The following is a 14,128-nucleotide window of genomic DNA, read 5'->3' as shown; positions in this document are numbered from 1 at the left end:
TTTCAAACAAAAAAGTCAACTTAGATAAAGGCAACCAAGAGTGTTGGGACGATATTTTAAAATCTAGGGAATTGATGAATTTAGGGTGAACTAATTATCAAGAGACCTTCTCAGCATTTTAGAGACTTGAGAAGACTTGGGAAGAATCCTCATTAGATGTGAACTTGACTTCATCTACAAAACCTAAGGAGTCCAGGGTGAACTATGATCAAAATAAAACTTCTTATGCCATCTTAGCCACTTAGGGAGATTTGAGTGCTCCCTCTACAATTGTGAACTTCTCAGAACCTTGGGGGCTGGAGGATCCCGAGTCGCTTGTTTAGCATGGGCCAAATTAGACTAGCTATCTTGTTTGGTTTGTAATAAGCATTTCAACTTTTCTATCATGTCCTTTAATGGTTTCTTCTTATTAATTTTATGGCTTACTTAGGTATCAAGAGTAATCACGGTATTTGAAAGATAAAAAATGACTTTATTGTAATAAAATTGGCACTTTATCTAAAAGGATGGCTTGTTTAGAAAGAAATTCCTATTTGTTTAAAGAGAGCAATTGATGTTTAGAGAAAATCTGGGTGCTAATGTGGGCCAATAACTCAGTGACATGTGGCAAAAAAAAAAAAGAAACAACCGAATGAATTCATTTTTTTTGACTGGGCATCAGGAGAGCTCACAGAGAGAAATAAGGTAAACTCTTTGAAGAAAAGTGCAGTTTTGGTAAAATACACAATATGAAAGGGTATTAGTAGAAGCTAAATTCTAGTGGTTAGGGTCAACACATGAATAATGCATGCCATCTTCTTTTGGTTAAAGATGAGAAGCCAATAAGGATGGAGATTCTCTAGCCAAACTATGAGAAAATGCCATGTCAATTGTACAGGGCTATAGGGCTAGGGTACCACGTTTCTAGTTTTGGAGGCAAAAAGATGGCTGGAGGTATCCTTGCCTCCCAAACTCATGGGTGTCACCATCAAGAAACAACAAGGTAAATTACTTAAATAGCCTCACCTGAGGGAGTTCAACAATTAAATGAGCGCCAAGTACTCAAAATTACCAAAATACCCTTAGGAACACTCCTCTAGCTCAAGCTTTCTCTAAAAATGATAACTTCTTCATTATTCAAAAAATAGCCTCACCATCTCTTCTTACGAGCAAAAATGCCATTGTTAAAAGCCTCAAGCTTCAAGGAACCTTGAAGCCACCGTTTTATTACTCAAAATCTTATTTAAGGGGCTTTCTCCATCTTTATCTCTATCTCTCTTCTTTTGCTTCATCTAACCCTAACCCTCTTTTTTCCATATCTGATTTCTTGAAAGGGTACTTCATCTTTTTCTCCCTCCATTTTACATCTCCATAGAAGATCTTAACCATCTCATCCCCTAAAGAAGCCATTTCCTTTATTATTTATTGAAAACTCTTTAATCCCCACAAGAGTCACATCTCCTCATGCTATTATTCACTATAAATTACCTTTGTTGAGATTTTGTTGATATTATAAAGCAAATTATATAATACTTCATTTATATAATGGATTGGAGAGGAGCTACTCTCATGGATATAGGCTAAAGTGTAGAACCATGTAAAATCTTGTATGCTTATTTTATGCTTATTATGATGGTTTTTATGCCCAGATCGTATTTCATATATGAGTTCATACGAGTCATCCTACAAGCTTTATGGAGTTAATCGGATAAGTTCTTTAGAGCTATTCTCGAAGTTCTTTTGAGCTCCCTATATCAACTCCCTAAATTAAGTCCTACAAACTTCATGGGCTCACTAGAATATTTCAAACTCAGAACATCACAATTTACCTCCCAAATCACCTCAGCTTACGTCCTACATCATTGTAGCTCACCTTATAGATCGCCTCAACTACACCTCCTACCTTAAACACGAGAAAATATACCTAAACCCAAACTTAGCATAATCTCCTCCTAAAATATAAATTTTATTTATTTTAATCAGATTTGAGCTAAATTTGGTTAGAACAATCACTTAATGGGTTGAATCGAATCCTAGCAAAAATCTGGCTAAAATAATTGGTGTGACGAAATTTTTGCTCAATCATCGGGAAATGGTGCCCAAATGTTTTAGTTCATTTTTTGTCAAGCCATAAATAAACTAGCTAATACATTTTCTTGGTAGTCTATAAGGTGAGCCTTAGAGGGATTTTCTTTGGGTTTGGAGCTATACCGAAAGTTGAACTTGAAAAGAGAGAGAAAGACCGTGAAACGATTTTACTAAGCCGTGAAACCTACAGCAATATTTAAGGGGGTGACCCCATCATAGCCCTACCCTTTGTTAGTCATTCTCAAGTTTGAATGTAAGTTACACTAGCGGTATAACTTAGCCTAGCCCGATGATAAATGATAGCAATAAGTAGGTGGAAAATTAAAGCTTAATGTGATAACTTTTAGTTTATTTAAATATAAGCCAAGCAATCATCTAGATTCTACTCACCGCCCATCCCAAAAGATGGTTATAAATGGTAACAACAGAAATAATATATTCAATCGATTCCTTAAAGTCCAATAATTCTCACCCACATAATCTCCATTTTAATTATTGAAGAAAGGAGAGTCAACAAAAATTTCTAGGACTTGCTTTCTTTTTGGCAGGACTTGGTTCGACCTACTTAACTTTGCATCAAATAGGAGATATATTGGTTGGTGAATTTTGATTGTTTTTGAAACGTAATTTGAAATGACTGGTTAATGTTGATGATCAGTTAGAACAAATATTTCAAAACGTTTGACAGTTGATGTCCCATGCTGAGTCATTTCCACGTGTTATTGCACAAAGTAAAGTAAGCCAGCCCTCTTCTTTCTTTATTACTGAAAAGGAAACCACAAAGATCAAACCAAACTAGGAAAGATAAAGCATTCGATTTCCTTCGAAAGGATGTTTTGATTTGATGAATGAAATTGAAGGAGAAATTTACCGGAACATTCTTCTTTAAGTTGAAATTTGGTGAGATGGTGAAACATCAAGTTTAGGGGAACCCACTCGAGTAGAACAAGTAACAGTGATCACAAACTTGTTTTTTTTTGGTTATTAGTAACAACTGTTTTATATTTCATAGAAATGAAGGTTATTACTAGAAACGTTACGTTGTTGTTATTTACAAATGCTGCGATATAGTTACACCCATGTGCCATATGTACCAACTGCTTGCATGTCATAATGTGAAATAGATTGAAAGAGAGAGAGAGAGAGAGAGCTTGTGTTGGTAAAATCTACACATGCAACCTTTTTGATGCAAGAATAGGACAGATGATGAAAAGTGAAAACAAGGAAGCATGAAGTTAGCTTTGTGATTTCAAGGGCAGCATCCCATGTGATGTGATATCAACTTTCTAAGTTGTAGATGACCTTTCCACGCAAAACTCCTTACATTTTTGTATCCCCACGTTTCGCCCATCCCAACCATCTCCATTTACTTTGCCAAGTAATATTTAGAGCTAAATATTTGTGGACGGTTTAATTTACTGATTAATATTTCATTCAAATTCATGAATATCTATCAACTCTCACTTTTTCTGATATCTTGCACGTCGTTGAATGCAATGCACATCGCATTGTCACATTACCTTGCACATACAGACAAGTTCTATTAGGAGAGTTGCCAATTAATTAATTTCTAAACTCCACATCAAAGATACTTGGAATAAATAGGAATATTCAGTTCATCAAAGCATGAAACTGGTTACCAGGTAAACTACTTACCTGATAGAATTTCATCGGATTATCGTACACACGACATGGTATATATAACAACTAGTCTGAAGATGTTGGTTATGATACCATACTTAATAAGTTCTATAGCGTTATTAACAAGTGTAATATTACTCATAATCAAAGAGTAAATGTTTGAGTAAATCATTTTTCTAGTTGAATGGGGGGGCACCATCTTACTTTATTGTTGAGGTTACCATTTAAGTCATTTTGATTGCATTTGCAGGTTGTAGTATACAAATATTTTTGAAGCAGATGCAAAGTGTACTATCATAAAGTTGATTTAAAAAAATTCGTAGACTGATTATAATATTAGTAATTTGTAATGTAATTTAAGAAAAATATAGATGATGGATGAGATATATGCATAGGTATAAGTATGCTCTATCCCACACAATAGATGATCAATAAAAAATCCTTTAGCATTTCTGAATTAGGTATCCAGGGGAACTTCTAGAATGTATCAAAGTTAATAAAACCACTTAATACTTGTATAACGCATATCTTTGAATTTTATATAATCACTAATCACATACTGGTTGTTCAAAATAATTGCACATATATTATAATATTATTTACTTGTTATATAACTGATATGGTACTTAAAAATATTTTAAAATTTTTTTTATTGAGATTGAGCAATAATTTAAAAGTTGACACATCACCGACGAGACTTTCATGAAAAATCCGCGTAAGAGTCGGTGGATGAACGAAGGAAAGTAATATCAATTTTGTAGTTTACCTTATTAATTACAGAATCTCTATAAATCTGAAGATTCTGCTTCACTGGTTTCTCCCCTTTTTGCTACCTCTTCACTCTTCAGCCTTGAAGATTGAAAAGAAACATTATTAAACAAAGAGGGTTCTTTGTAACATTGAATGGCACTGCATGTGCTCTGGAATCGCATAGAGTTTAGCTTTAACCCCACCGTCCATTCCCATTACACCTAATCAATCATTCTTTACATATATGTGCATTTATAAACTACTACCTAAGAGTTTAGTTTCATCACTTTCTTTTGAATATTTTTGATCAATTAGGCAGATGGGTGAGGAAGCTAAGCAGGTGAGATATATATGCATACACATTTAGAAATTAATTTGCTTGCATGTTTATTATATTTCCCTGAATTAGTTTTTAATTTTTTTTATATATTATTGGAGATGCAGGAACAAGCCAAAGCAGATACTCAGCCAGAGCCAGTAGCTGAGGAGAAAAAAGAAGAGAAAGCAGCAGAGGAAGAGAAGAAAGAGGAGGCAAAGCCACCGTCTCCTTTTGTGTTGTTTGTGGATTTGCATTGTGTGGGGTGCGCCAAGAAGATTGAGAAGTCAATTATGAGGATAAGAGGTCTCTTTATCAATAAATTAATTTTGTCTATTAATTAATAATTAATTAGATTTTATATGTAAACTGTAACTCATTAATTTTGAGTAAATGTATATGTTGACAGGTGTTGAAGGTGTTACAATAGCCATGGCTCAAAACCAAGTGACAATAAAGGGAATAGTCGAGCCACAAGCAGTTTGTGCAAAAATTATGAAAAAAACAAAGAGAAGAGCCAAAGTTTTATCTCCATTGCCAGCAGCCGAGGGTGAACCTGTGCCGGAAGTTATCACTTCGCAGGTCCATTTAATAATTTTTATTTAATTATATAAAAAACGTTATGATTACCAATACCATAATTAATTAGAAATATTTTAATTGGTTGTTTTGTTCTTCCCCTAATTTTTATTGATGCAAATTACTTCAGGTTAGTGGACTAACTACTGTGGAGCTCAACGTTAACATGCATTGCGAGGCCTGTGCAGACCAACTTAAGAGAAAGATACTCAAAATGAGAGGTATGTATATATATATATTTTAAAAATTCTAATTTCAGTGTTCATTGGCCAGATACCTGAAATGAACAGAGCAGTTTTAATCAACTGCTACGGACATTACATTGGTTTATTTATTAAAAGATACAAAACTTAGATCAAGCGACCCACTCAGTAGTTTGCATGAGAGTGATTGACCAACTGAAATTAATAATTATATAAATAATCCAAGTTGAAAAAATAAGGAATCAGAGAAAGGTTGAGTGGATTTCAAAGGTTGAAGCAGTAATGATACTCACCCCATCACTAAACTTTACTGAAATCCATTCTGAGTAAAAAAAAAAAAATTTTTAAAATTAACCAGTATATATAGGAAGTGGGTTTAACAGTGGGGTGAATATAATTACGATCTAACTGATAATTATATTTAATTGAGTTACATATAACATATAGCTCCAATGTAATCTAAAATTTCTCATATCATTCATAGGTCACATGTGTTTGTGCACTTGTTTTAAATCTATTAGTAAGTTGTATGGACAAGTACAACCGATATTTAGAAAAATCTGTCTATATGACTTTACTTGAATTGTTTTGCAATTACTTAATATCCAAGCATAAATTAACAAAAATTATCGATTAATATAACATTTACAGGAGTGCAAACAGCAGTGACAGAGCTTAGTACAGAGAAAGTAACAGTTACTGGGACTATGGACGCAAACAAGCTAGTGGATTACGTCTACAGACGCACCAAAAAGCAAGCAAAGATTGTGCCACAGCCTGAGCCGGAGCCAGTGCTAGCACCGGAGAAGCAAGAAGAGAAGAAGGAAGCGGAGGAGAAGCCACCAGAAGAAGAAGCCAAACCAAAAGGAGAGGAAAAGCCACCAGAAGAAGCTAGAAAAGAAGAAAACGAGAGTAATAATAATAATAAAGGAGAAGAAATAAAGGAAGAGCCTAAAATGGAAGGAGGAGAGAACAACAACAGTAACAATACCGATGAGGAAAATACGAAGAGAATGATGTACTATTATCAGCCACTTTACGTGATTGAGCGAATCCCACCTCCGCAGCTCTTTAGTGATGAGAATCCCAATGCTTGTTGCATTTCATAATAATCTTGCATACAATTATCAACTTTTGCATTATAGAAAGTTGCTAATTTATTAATTACTGTAATATATAGTACAAATCCATTCGTGAGTTTAATTAATTGGACGTTTAGAACATTATTACAATGTTATATATGTTATGCCAATTGATTAATAATATAAGCATTTTGTATGATTATATTATTGTAATTATATTTTATGCGTATATTCTGGCTGGCTAGAGATATTTTTGCCTAGGAATTACGATCTTCTTAATTGTCGTATATGTGCCGTCCAATTGTCGATGAGAATAACCCCATTACAAATTATATCTATATATACGCTTGCATAAATGCTTTAAGGAAATAATTAAGTGCATGGGCTAGAGAGTTGAACACTCCCTAAGGCACCCTTAATGTGATGATGAAGGAGCAGCAGCAATATTTTAATTGACAAACTGCTACTCTGAAAATTAGCATTATGGCATACATAACTATTATATAGCAAATTTCTACAGTCCAATGGTCAGATTGGTGATAAAATAGTTGGTTTAGAGCGTTTTGGATAAAATCTAAGAGCTCAAAGAAAGTATGAATAGTGAGTGACAGAATAACCGCTCTCTTAGCTTTTACCTTGGCATTTTTATGCTATAGTGTCGTTGAGGACATTTTGGGTCGACCAGGACACTTGGTATTCCATCAGTGGAAACCCTACTCCTCCTTATACTCATTTGCATATTTTTTTCTATTTGGGTTTGAATATTTGGAGCCTCTTTTACTTCACAGGCCTATGACTTTCCTTGCGTGTGTTTTACTCTGATTGGCCTTTCTAATTTGACTTAGGTGCACACAACACAAGACTCCAGGGCACGCCGATTTGTGGTTAGTTCTGTTTGGAGTTGATGTGCAGTATGTTACGGTTGATGTAGAAAAAAATGGAAATTATTAAATAAAAGTTAATAGTATATAATAAATATAAATTTAAATAATAATTTTGTTAAAATTATTAAAAGTGTAATAGATTTTCTATCATATAAATAAAAAAGAAACATATTAACATAGATTTGAAACTGTAGCAACTAGTATTTATTAAATATTTTATTACTATACCTTTCAAAATATAATTACCCAATTTCAATTACAAATATACCCTAAATCGCAGTTGACTGCGGGGATGAAATTGAGCTCCTTGTTTAACTTCACACTTGTAAGCTTGCTTAATTAACTGTCGTATGGAATTCTTTTTATAATCCAGTGGACCGACGTCCAGTCCATTTCTTGATAATGTGCATCTACCTTCTTATTGATTGATATACACACGTTGATATGTTATTGAGCATTACCAATTTTACATTCAACAGAAGTAATGCTGAATTTTTTTTAAATATTCGGATATTGTTATCACAGTATTGAATTAAAAGATCATTTTATCCTATAATTGTTTTTAAAAAATATAATTATAATTTAATTAATTGATAAAATATTATTAAAAATTTGGATGTGTGAGTATCATTTAACTAATTGATAAAATATTATTGAATTTTAATCATTTTGACCTAAAAAATGTATAATACTCATCTCAAATATTTTCCCTTTTTTTGTTTTTTTAATCAATCATACAATTACAATTATCAAATAATTTTCATCGTTTAAATTAATCATTAGAATGACAATAGTTTAAACCAACTTTGAATAATAAAAAAATTATAATTACGAAAATTATCATTTAAAAAATTATAATTATAAAAATTAATATCTTAGATTTTGAGATTTATTTGTTTTATTAAATTCAGAAGTATTCTTGTAAGTAATAGTTTTTTAATTCATTTACGGGGTAAAATAATAATTTTATTTAAATTCTTAGTGTTAAAGTAGTTGATTGATGTAAATTTAAAAATAAAAGTGGTGTAAAAAATATAAAAATTTTATAATGGTTGTATATATATATATATATAATAAAAAATGGTGTAAATATAATTTTTCTCTATATATATAACATACAATGGACGTCACATGCATGCCTGCCAAAAGAAAGGATTAAAATGATAAGTTTGTTAGATTCCCCGCCAGTCATTGAAAGAGATGTCAAAAGAACGCAGGGTGTAGGTTTCACGTGGAGTCCCACTGAATATTGGATCCGAGTCACTTGAATAAGCCAAGAGAGTCACGGAAATCTACTTTTGTATGTGTAAAGCAAGAAAATTTTGTACCCTTTCATGAAACGCCCATCACGCTTGTCTGTTTGTCTTCTTTCATCTTTAGTACTCAAAATTTGACGACAATGCGAGGAATAACTAAAGCTAACTTTAGTTTTAAAGTAAAAAGAAAGGGAAAAAAATAAATAAATAAACCAAATAAAGCCACTTTTGTAATTGTAGTGAGACGCCACAAGACTTTACCATTGTGGTTGTTTAGTTTATAGGAGAACATTTGGGCATTTTAAGAGTACTCTTCATTTTTCATTCGCTTATTGCAACATTTAAAATTTGAAGTTCAACTAATAGCGATAATATTTATGTATATATGTGACAAAAAAATTGATAGATAATAAGCAAAAGGTCTAAGAGGAGCGAAGACTCTATCTAATTTTATAAGCTGATGCAATATGTATATCACATCCACATTTACTACGTTTATATTAGTTGGGTTATATATTTTATATTTTAATTTACATGATAACTCATTGCACTCATTGATAGAATTGTAAAATGAATTTAATAATAAGAAATAATAAAGTTAATTAAAAATATAACTATAAAAGACAATCAATATGCGCAAATGACACGTTATTAATTGGGATACTATGTATCCGAACTACAATGTAAGTGTAGCATCTAAAATAACCTACAAAATCAATATTTTATATTTTATTAGTAATTTTTTTATTATGTCTATATTATTGTAAATTTTAAAGTTCTTTCTTGGATTAATGGATTTAAGTATTAATAAAATTTGCTGGATACACTGATGATAGCTTAAAAATAAATAGCATGACATTAAATTATTGAAAATAAAAAAATATTTAATTTCCAATTGGTTAATTAGTTAATTGTTTAAATTTCTTTTCATTTGAAATTATTAAAAATTAATTAAAATTTTTATAATAATTCTTTTAAGTGGGAAATTAAATCAAAATTCCAATCGAAATTCAAACATAGATTGACGTTTTGTTCAAAAAATCTACAAAACAGTTGTGCCAGAAAAAAAAGAATTGGGAAAGAAGAATAAAATCAATCTTTTTTTTTTATTGAGCGTGTTCACTCATTTTGACAACTTTATCATATTATTTCTACTCTACCTTCTTCTTACTATGGATTTACACAATTTGAGAGGTAAAAATATCACAATAGTGACTTAAACTTTTGAATAAAAAATTAATACTGTAGATTTACATATAAAATAGAGGGGCTTTCCAAGAAATAAAATGATCCTTATGGATCATATAGAGTCAGCTTACTTTTGGCAGGATTTTAGGCCTAGCCCACCTAGGTCTTAAGTTGCCACTATTTAGGGCCTGTTTTGGACTATTTTGAGAGGTTTAAAAGTCATTTTAAAAAGATAAAAATTAATTTTAATATTTATTAAATTTTTTTAAAATCGATTTGGCTAAATCACCATAGCTACAAAAGATTTTGAAAAGTAAGAAAATAATAACTTTTAAAAATTTGATTTTGAGAATGATTTTTATATTTAATACAATTTCATATATATTCTCGTAGACTCATATAGACATATATATTATAAAAATCTAAAATTATCCTTATTAATTAAGAAATAAAGTCATTGACTTTAAAGAGATTATTATTATTCCAAAATATATTGAGATAGCAAAATAAAAAAAATAAATTTCATAATATAAAATATTTATTTTAGTTATCAATTTTTATATGTACACAAACAAAAATATTTTACATACATATTTATAAATGTTTTAATAAATTTTATTCAACATTATACTCAATTTTAGTCATTTATATTTTTACATCAATTTAACAATAAGATTTATCAAATACATACGGTTACTTTTAAAACTCACATTATTTTACCAAACGTTTAATTGATTCTCTTTACTCGTAAATTATTTTTACAGTACAACTAACAATACTTATTTTAAAACCTACAATATTACCAAAATGGACCTTAGTGTTTCTTTGCCTATATGTTTGTTCTAAGGCACATATTTTTCTTTTTAGTTTTTCTAAATTGGATTATTCTTACCTTACTTTTTAGGGACATACTTATTATGCCCTTCTAATTAAATGTCATCTTTTATTTTCTCTTTAAACAACAAATAAATTTCTTACCATCAAAATTTATTAAAAAAATGAGAATACAAGGTGAACAAATTAGTTATTCTTCCATCTTGTATAAAGTAAATAAATAAAACTGAAATTACCTTTGATTGTTTCCCATTAAAAGATAAAGGAAAAAACTTTCAATCACGACGTTCGTGGTTTTTCTTTTCTCTTCTTAATGGATACATGTATCATTGCTCTAAAAGTAAAAGTTTAGCCATAATTGAAACTATAGATTGGTTTTCGATCGGTTAAATAAAAGGACACCAATACAGTTGCTAAGAGTGTAAAAACTTTCAGAAATAGTCTGGGCGATTTAAAAAAGTCAAGATTAAAACTTGACTTTAATTACTATATTGTAATTAAGTTCCATAATAAGTCAGCGTCATTCAAAGCTTAGAAAAAAATTCGATAAGAAGAAAATCTATATCCGAATGTTAACGGTAATTTAGTGTACATTCTCTCTCTCGTTCGCCAACCATAAACGTACATGCATTTAGACATAATAATAATAATAAAATTGTTAATTTGATTGCAGGTGAAACTTGGAAGCCGAAGGCCATTTGTGTCTACAGAAGCAGAGCAATGGGTATATTGCTAGATAGACGCATGGGTATATGATCCCTATAAAAGTAATTTTTCAAGTGAAAGAGCTTAATTAATTAATTAAGGAGAAGATGCATGCATGTGCAAGACAATATATAAATAATGTACACCTACAATCAAATTAACTTTTCTTTTCAAAAGACACATGCATGCATAGAGTAGTTAGCTCCTTTTTAATGGGGTTTTACAAGTTCCAACGTTTATTGAAATGGAAAACAATCCACATGGGAGCATATTAAATTAGATACAAAAGCACTTGTCATTGACCTAAACAATATGCTGACGCATCTTGCACCCATCCGAGTCACAACTCATATCCCTTCAAAACTAGATTTTCGTTAGTTAACTAGATAAGGATAAAGGACTTCAAGAAAGCAAAAGCAAAAGAAAATAAAGAGGCACCATCTTTTTTGTTTTCTAAGGGATCTTGAATTAAGAGAGACCTAGCTAGCTAGCTTGCTTATTCATGACATAAAGCAGTTGCATATGTTATATAAGGTCTTGCTAAATCCATGCATGGATATCTCAATAAGTCTGTAACGACATATACATTGTCTCAAGGGAGGGTGATATCAAATGGCGAACATGCAAATAGTTCCAGCTTGTAAGAATGTGGAGGCACAGTATGTTGAGTTGATGGTACCCTTATATTCTCATGGGTGTGAAAGGAAGGTTAAGAAGACGTTAACCCATCTCAAAGGTAATTAATTTTATTCACAAATTGCTCCCCAATTTCGAACTCTTAAACAAACTTTTTTTTTTAATTCTCTAATTTAACAGTTGGGACTTGTTTTTAATATTATTATTGGAATCTTACCAGTTATCAACTAAAAATCAAGTAGTTTCTCTAACATTGACAATTGGCGTAGGTATATACTCGGTAAATGTGGATTACGATCAACAAAAGGTGATAGTGTGGGGAATATGCAATAAATATGATGTGTTAGAGACCATAAGAAGCAAGAGAAAAGAAGCTCGTTTTTGGAATCAAGAAGGTAACCTTAATGATGTGATGGAAAAATCACCATCATCATCACCTTCGCATTCAAATCCTCCCAAGAACTCGAAGCCATATTTGATCCTAATTAGGGCTCAGTCTTTTAAATGGAAAGCATTGAAAAAGGTCTTCAGTAGATCTTCTTCATTCTGAATTTTGACCTACAACTGTTACCATACATATAAAATTAAAGCAAGAGCGCCTGTATATTTGATATCTAATTACCAAGTGATTGTCAAGTTTGTTGTATGAATTTGAGCTTGTTTGCAAGTTTACTTACGGAAAAATAACATTTTTCCCAAAAAGTTTGTCTTTCAGATCATTAACCAATTATTTTGCCGCAGGTCATTAAGTTTCACGTACGTACGGTTCTATTGGGAGCATACTCCTTTACCGCGCGTCCATATTAAAAAAGAGGCCATCAAGCTAATTCATTGTAGTCACAGACCTCCTAGATTTATTTACAAATTTACACATTTACTTCTGCATTAATTCCACTCGCATCCCTCAATAAGTCTTTAAAACTATATCAAGCCTCCCACTGGTTTTGAAAATCACCATGCAAAATTTTTAGTCAATGGAGGCTACTAGCTACATTTCTTCTTCTTAATAATAATAATAATAGGCGCAAATGTTATTTGAACCAATCGACAGATCAAAAGAAATGAGAAATGTTAAGTGAAAAATCTGGTTTATAAGTTTACCAAGTTTAATTAAATTTTAATAATTAAACAGTCGTAACAAGGATATTAAAAAAATACTATGAAAAAGTGATATACATAGGAGAATTTTTACATGAGTTCAAATTCTTTTATTTATGGTGTCAGGTCCAGATTTTGAATGATTCACTATTTGTGATACAACCTATTGGATACCCAAAAAATGTTTAGACTCTATTTCATTATAACAAAATGTCCAAACATAAATATCAAAAAGATATATTAATAATTTTGGATTGTAGCCTTCGGGTTATTTCCACCTAGTCTCCAAATGTTTCGACATTTTTCACCGCGCACTCAAATGTTTCGATAATTTTCACCGCACCTCTATTTCCATTAATTTGGCCGTTATTTTTAATGGAACTGTTTGAAATTTAATTAAATGTCATAAATGCCCTTTATTTTGAACTAGAGAAGAATTAAATGACATAAAATGCTAATCCAATAATTGATATTAACATTAAAAATTCTTAATTAAAGGTAATTACACAATAATCCCATCAATTAACTTATCAAATAAATTTAATCTATCATCATCAAATAATATTTAGTGTATGAACTTCCAAATTTTCCCTTTGACCGTTAAAATAAACTGTCAAATTAATGGATTTGGGTACATGGTGGAAATTGTTGAAACATTTGGGGACGCGGTGGAAAATGTCAAAACATCTGGGGAGAGGGTGGAATTAACCCGTAGTCTTCAATTATCTTTGCAATCTTTGAACGTGTAGAGCCTCCCTATTTATAGATGATTCACACACCTAAGATCACCATAATTTTATCCAAATAGAAAGTCCATCTTTTTATAACTTGATTATTTGAAGCCAATCTGCTTTGGCCGAATAGAAGAACACTTTTTCTTTCAGTTCGA

The 14,128-nt window shown here is 31.1% G+C and overlaps 2 protein-coding genes across 3 annotated transcripts; both read left to right on the top strand.

The window, feature by feature from the left end:
- The first annotated feature begins 4,474 nt into the window (after positions 1–4,474).
- Positions 4,475–6,840, top strand: LOC102627660 (heavy metal-associated isoprenylated plant protein 9). The gene is made up of 5 exons (XM_006478022.4): positions 4,475–4,798; positions 4,903–5,080; positions 5,184–5,356; positions 5,484–5,574; positions 6,208–6,840. Exons 1-5 carry the CDS (start codon positions 4,778–4,780, stop codon positions 6,663–6,665), a joined length of 921 nt encoding a protein of 306 aa, XP_006478085.2. The 5' UTR covers positions 4,475–4,777; the 3' UTR covers positions 6,666–6,840.
- A 5,057-nt stretch (positions 6,841–11,897) lies between these two features.
- On the top strand, positions 11,898–13,078 carry LOC102627950 (protein SODIUM POTASSIUM ROOT DEFECTIVE 2). Of its 2 annotated transcripts, XM_052438149.1 has the most exons (3): positions 11,900–12,241; positions 12,411–12,536; positions 12,883–13,078. In XM_052438149.1, exons 1-3 carry the CDS (start codon positions 12,118–12,120, stop codon positions 12,888–12,890), a joined length of 258 nt encoding a protein of 85 aa, XP_052294109.1. In that variant the 5' UTR covers positions 11,900–12,117; the 3' UTR covers positions 12,891–13,078. The 2 variants fall into 2 exon arrangements, with proteins under 2 accessions (XP_006478086.2, XP_052294109.1); XM_006478023.4 differs by lacking the exon at positions 12,883–13,078 and having other exon boundaries at positions 11,898–12,241; positions 12,411–12,787.
- Positions 13,079–14,128: the final 1,050 nt, after the last annotated feature.

Source organism: Citrus sinensis, chromosome 3 (genome assembly GCF_022201045.2).
Source record: "Citrus sinensis cultivar Valencia sweet orange chromosome 3, DVS_A1.0, whole genome shotgun sequence".
In the NCBI taxonomy this organism is placed as follows: Eukaryota; Viridiplantae; Streptophyta; class Magnoliopsida; order Sapindales; family Rutaceae; genus Citrus; species Citrus sinensis.
Note: the sequence above shows the minus strand (reverse complement) of the source record. Positions and strands in the feature narration are given on the sequence as shown.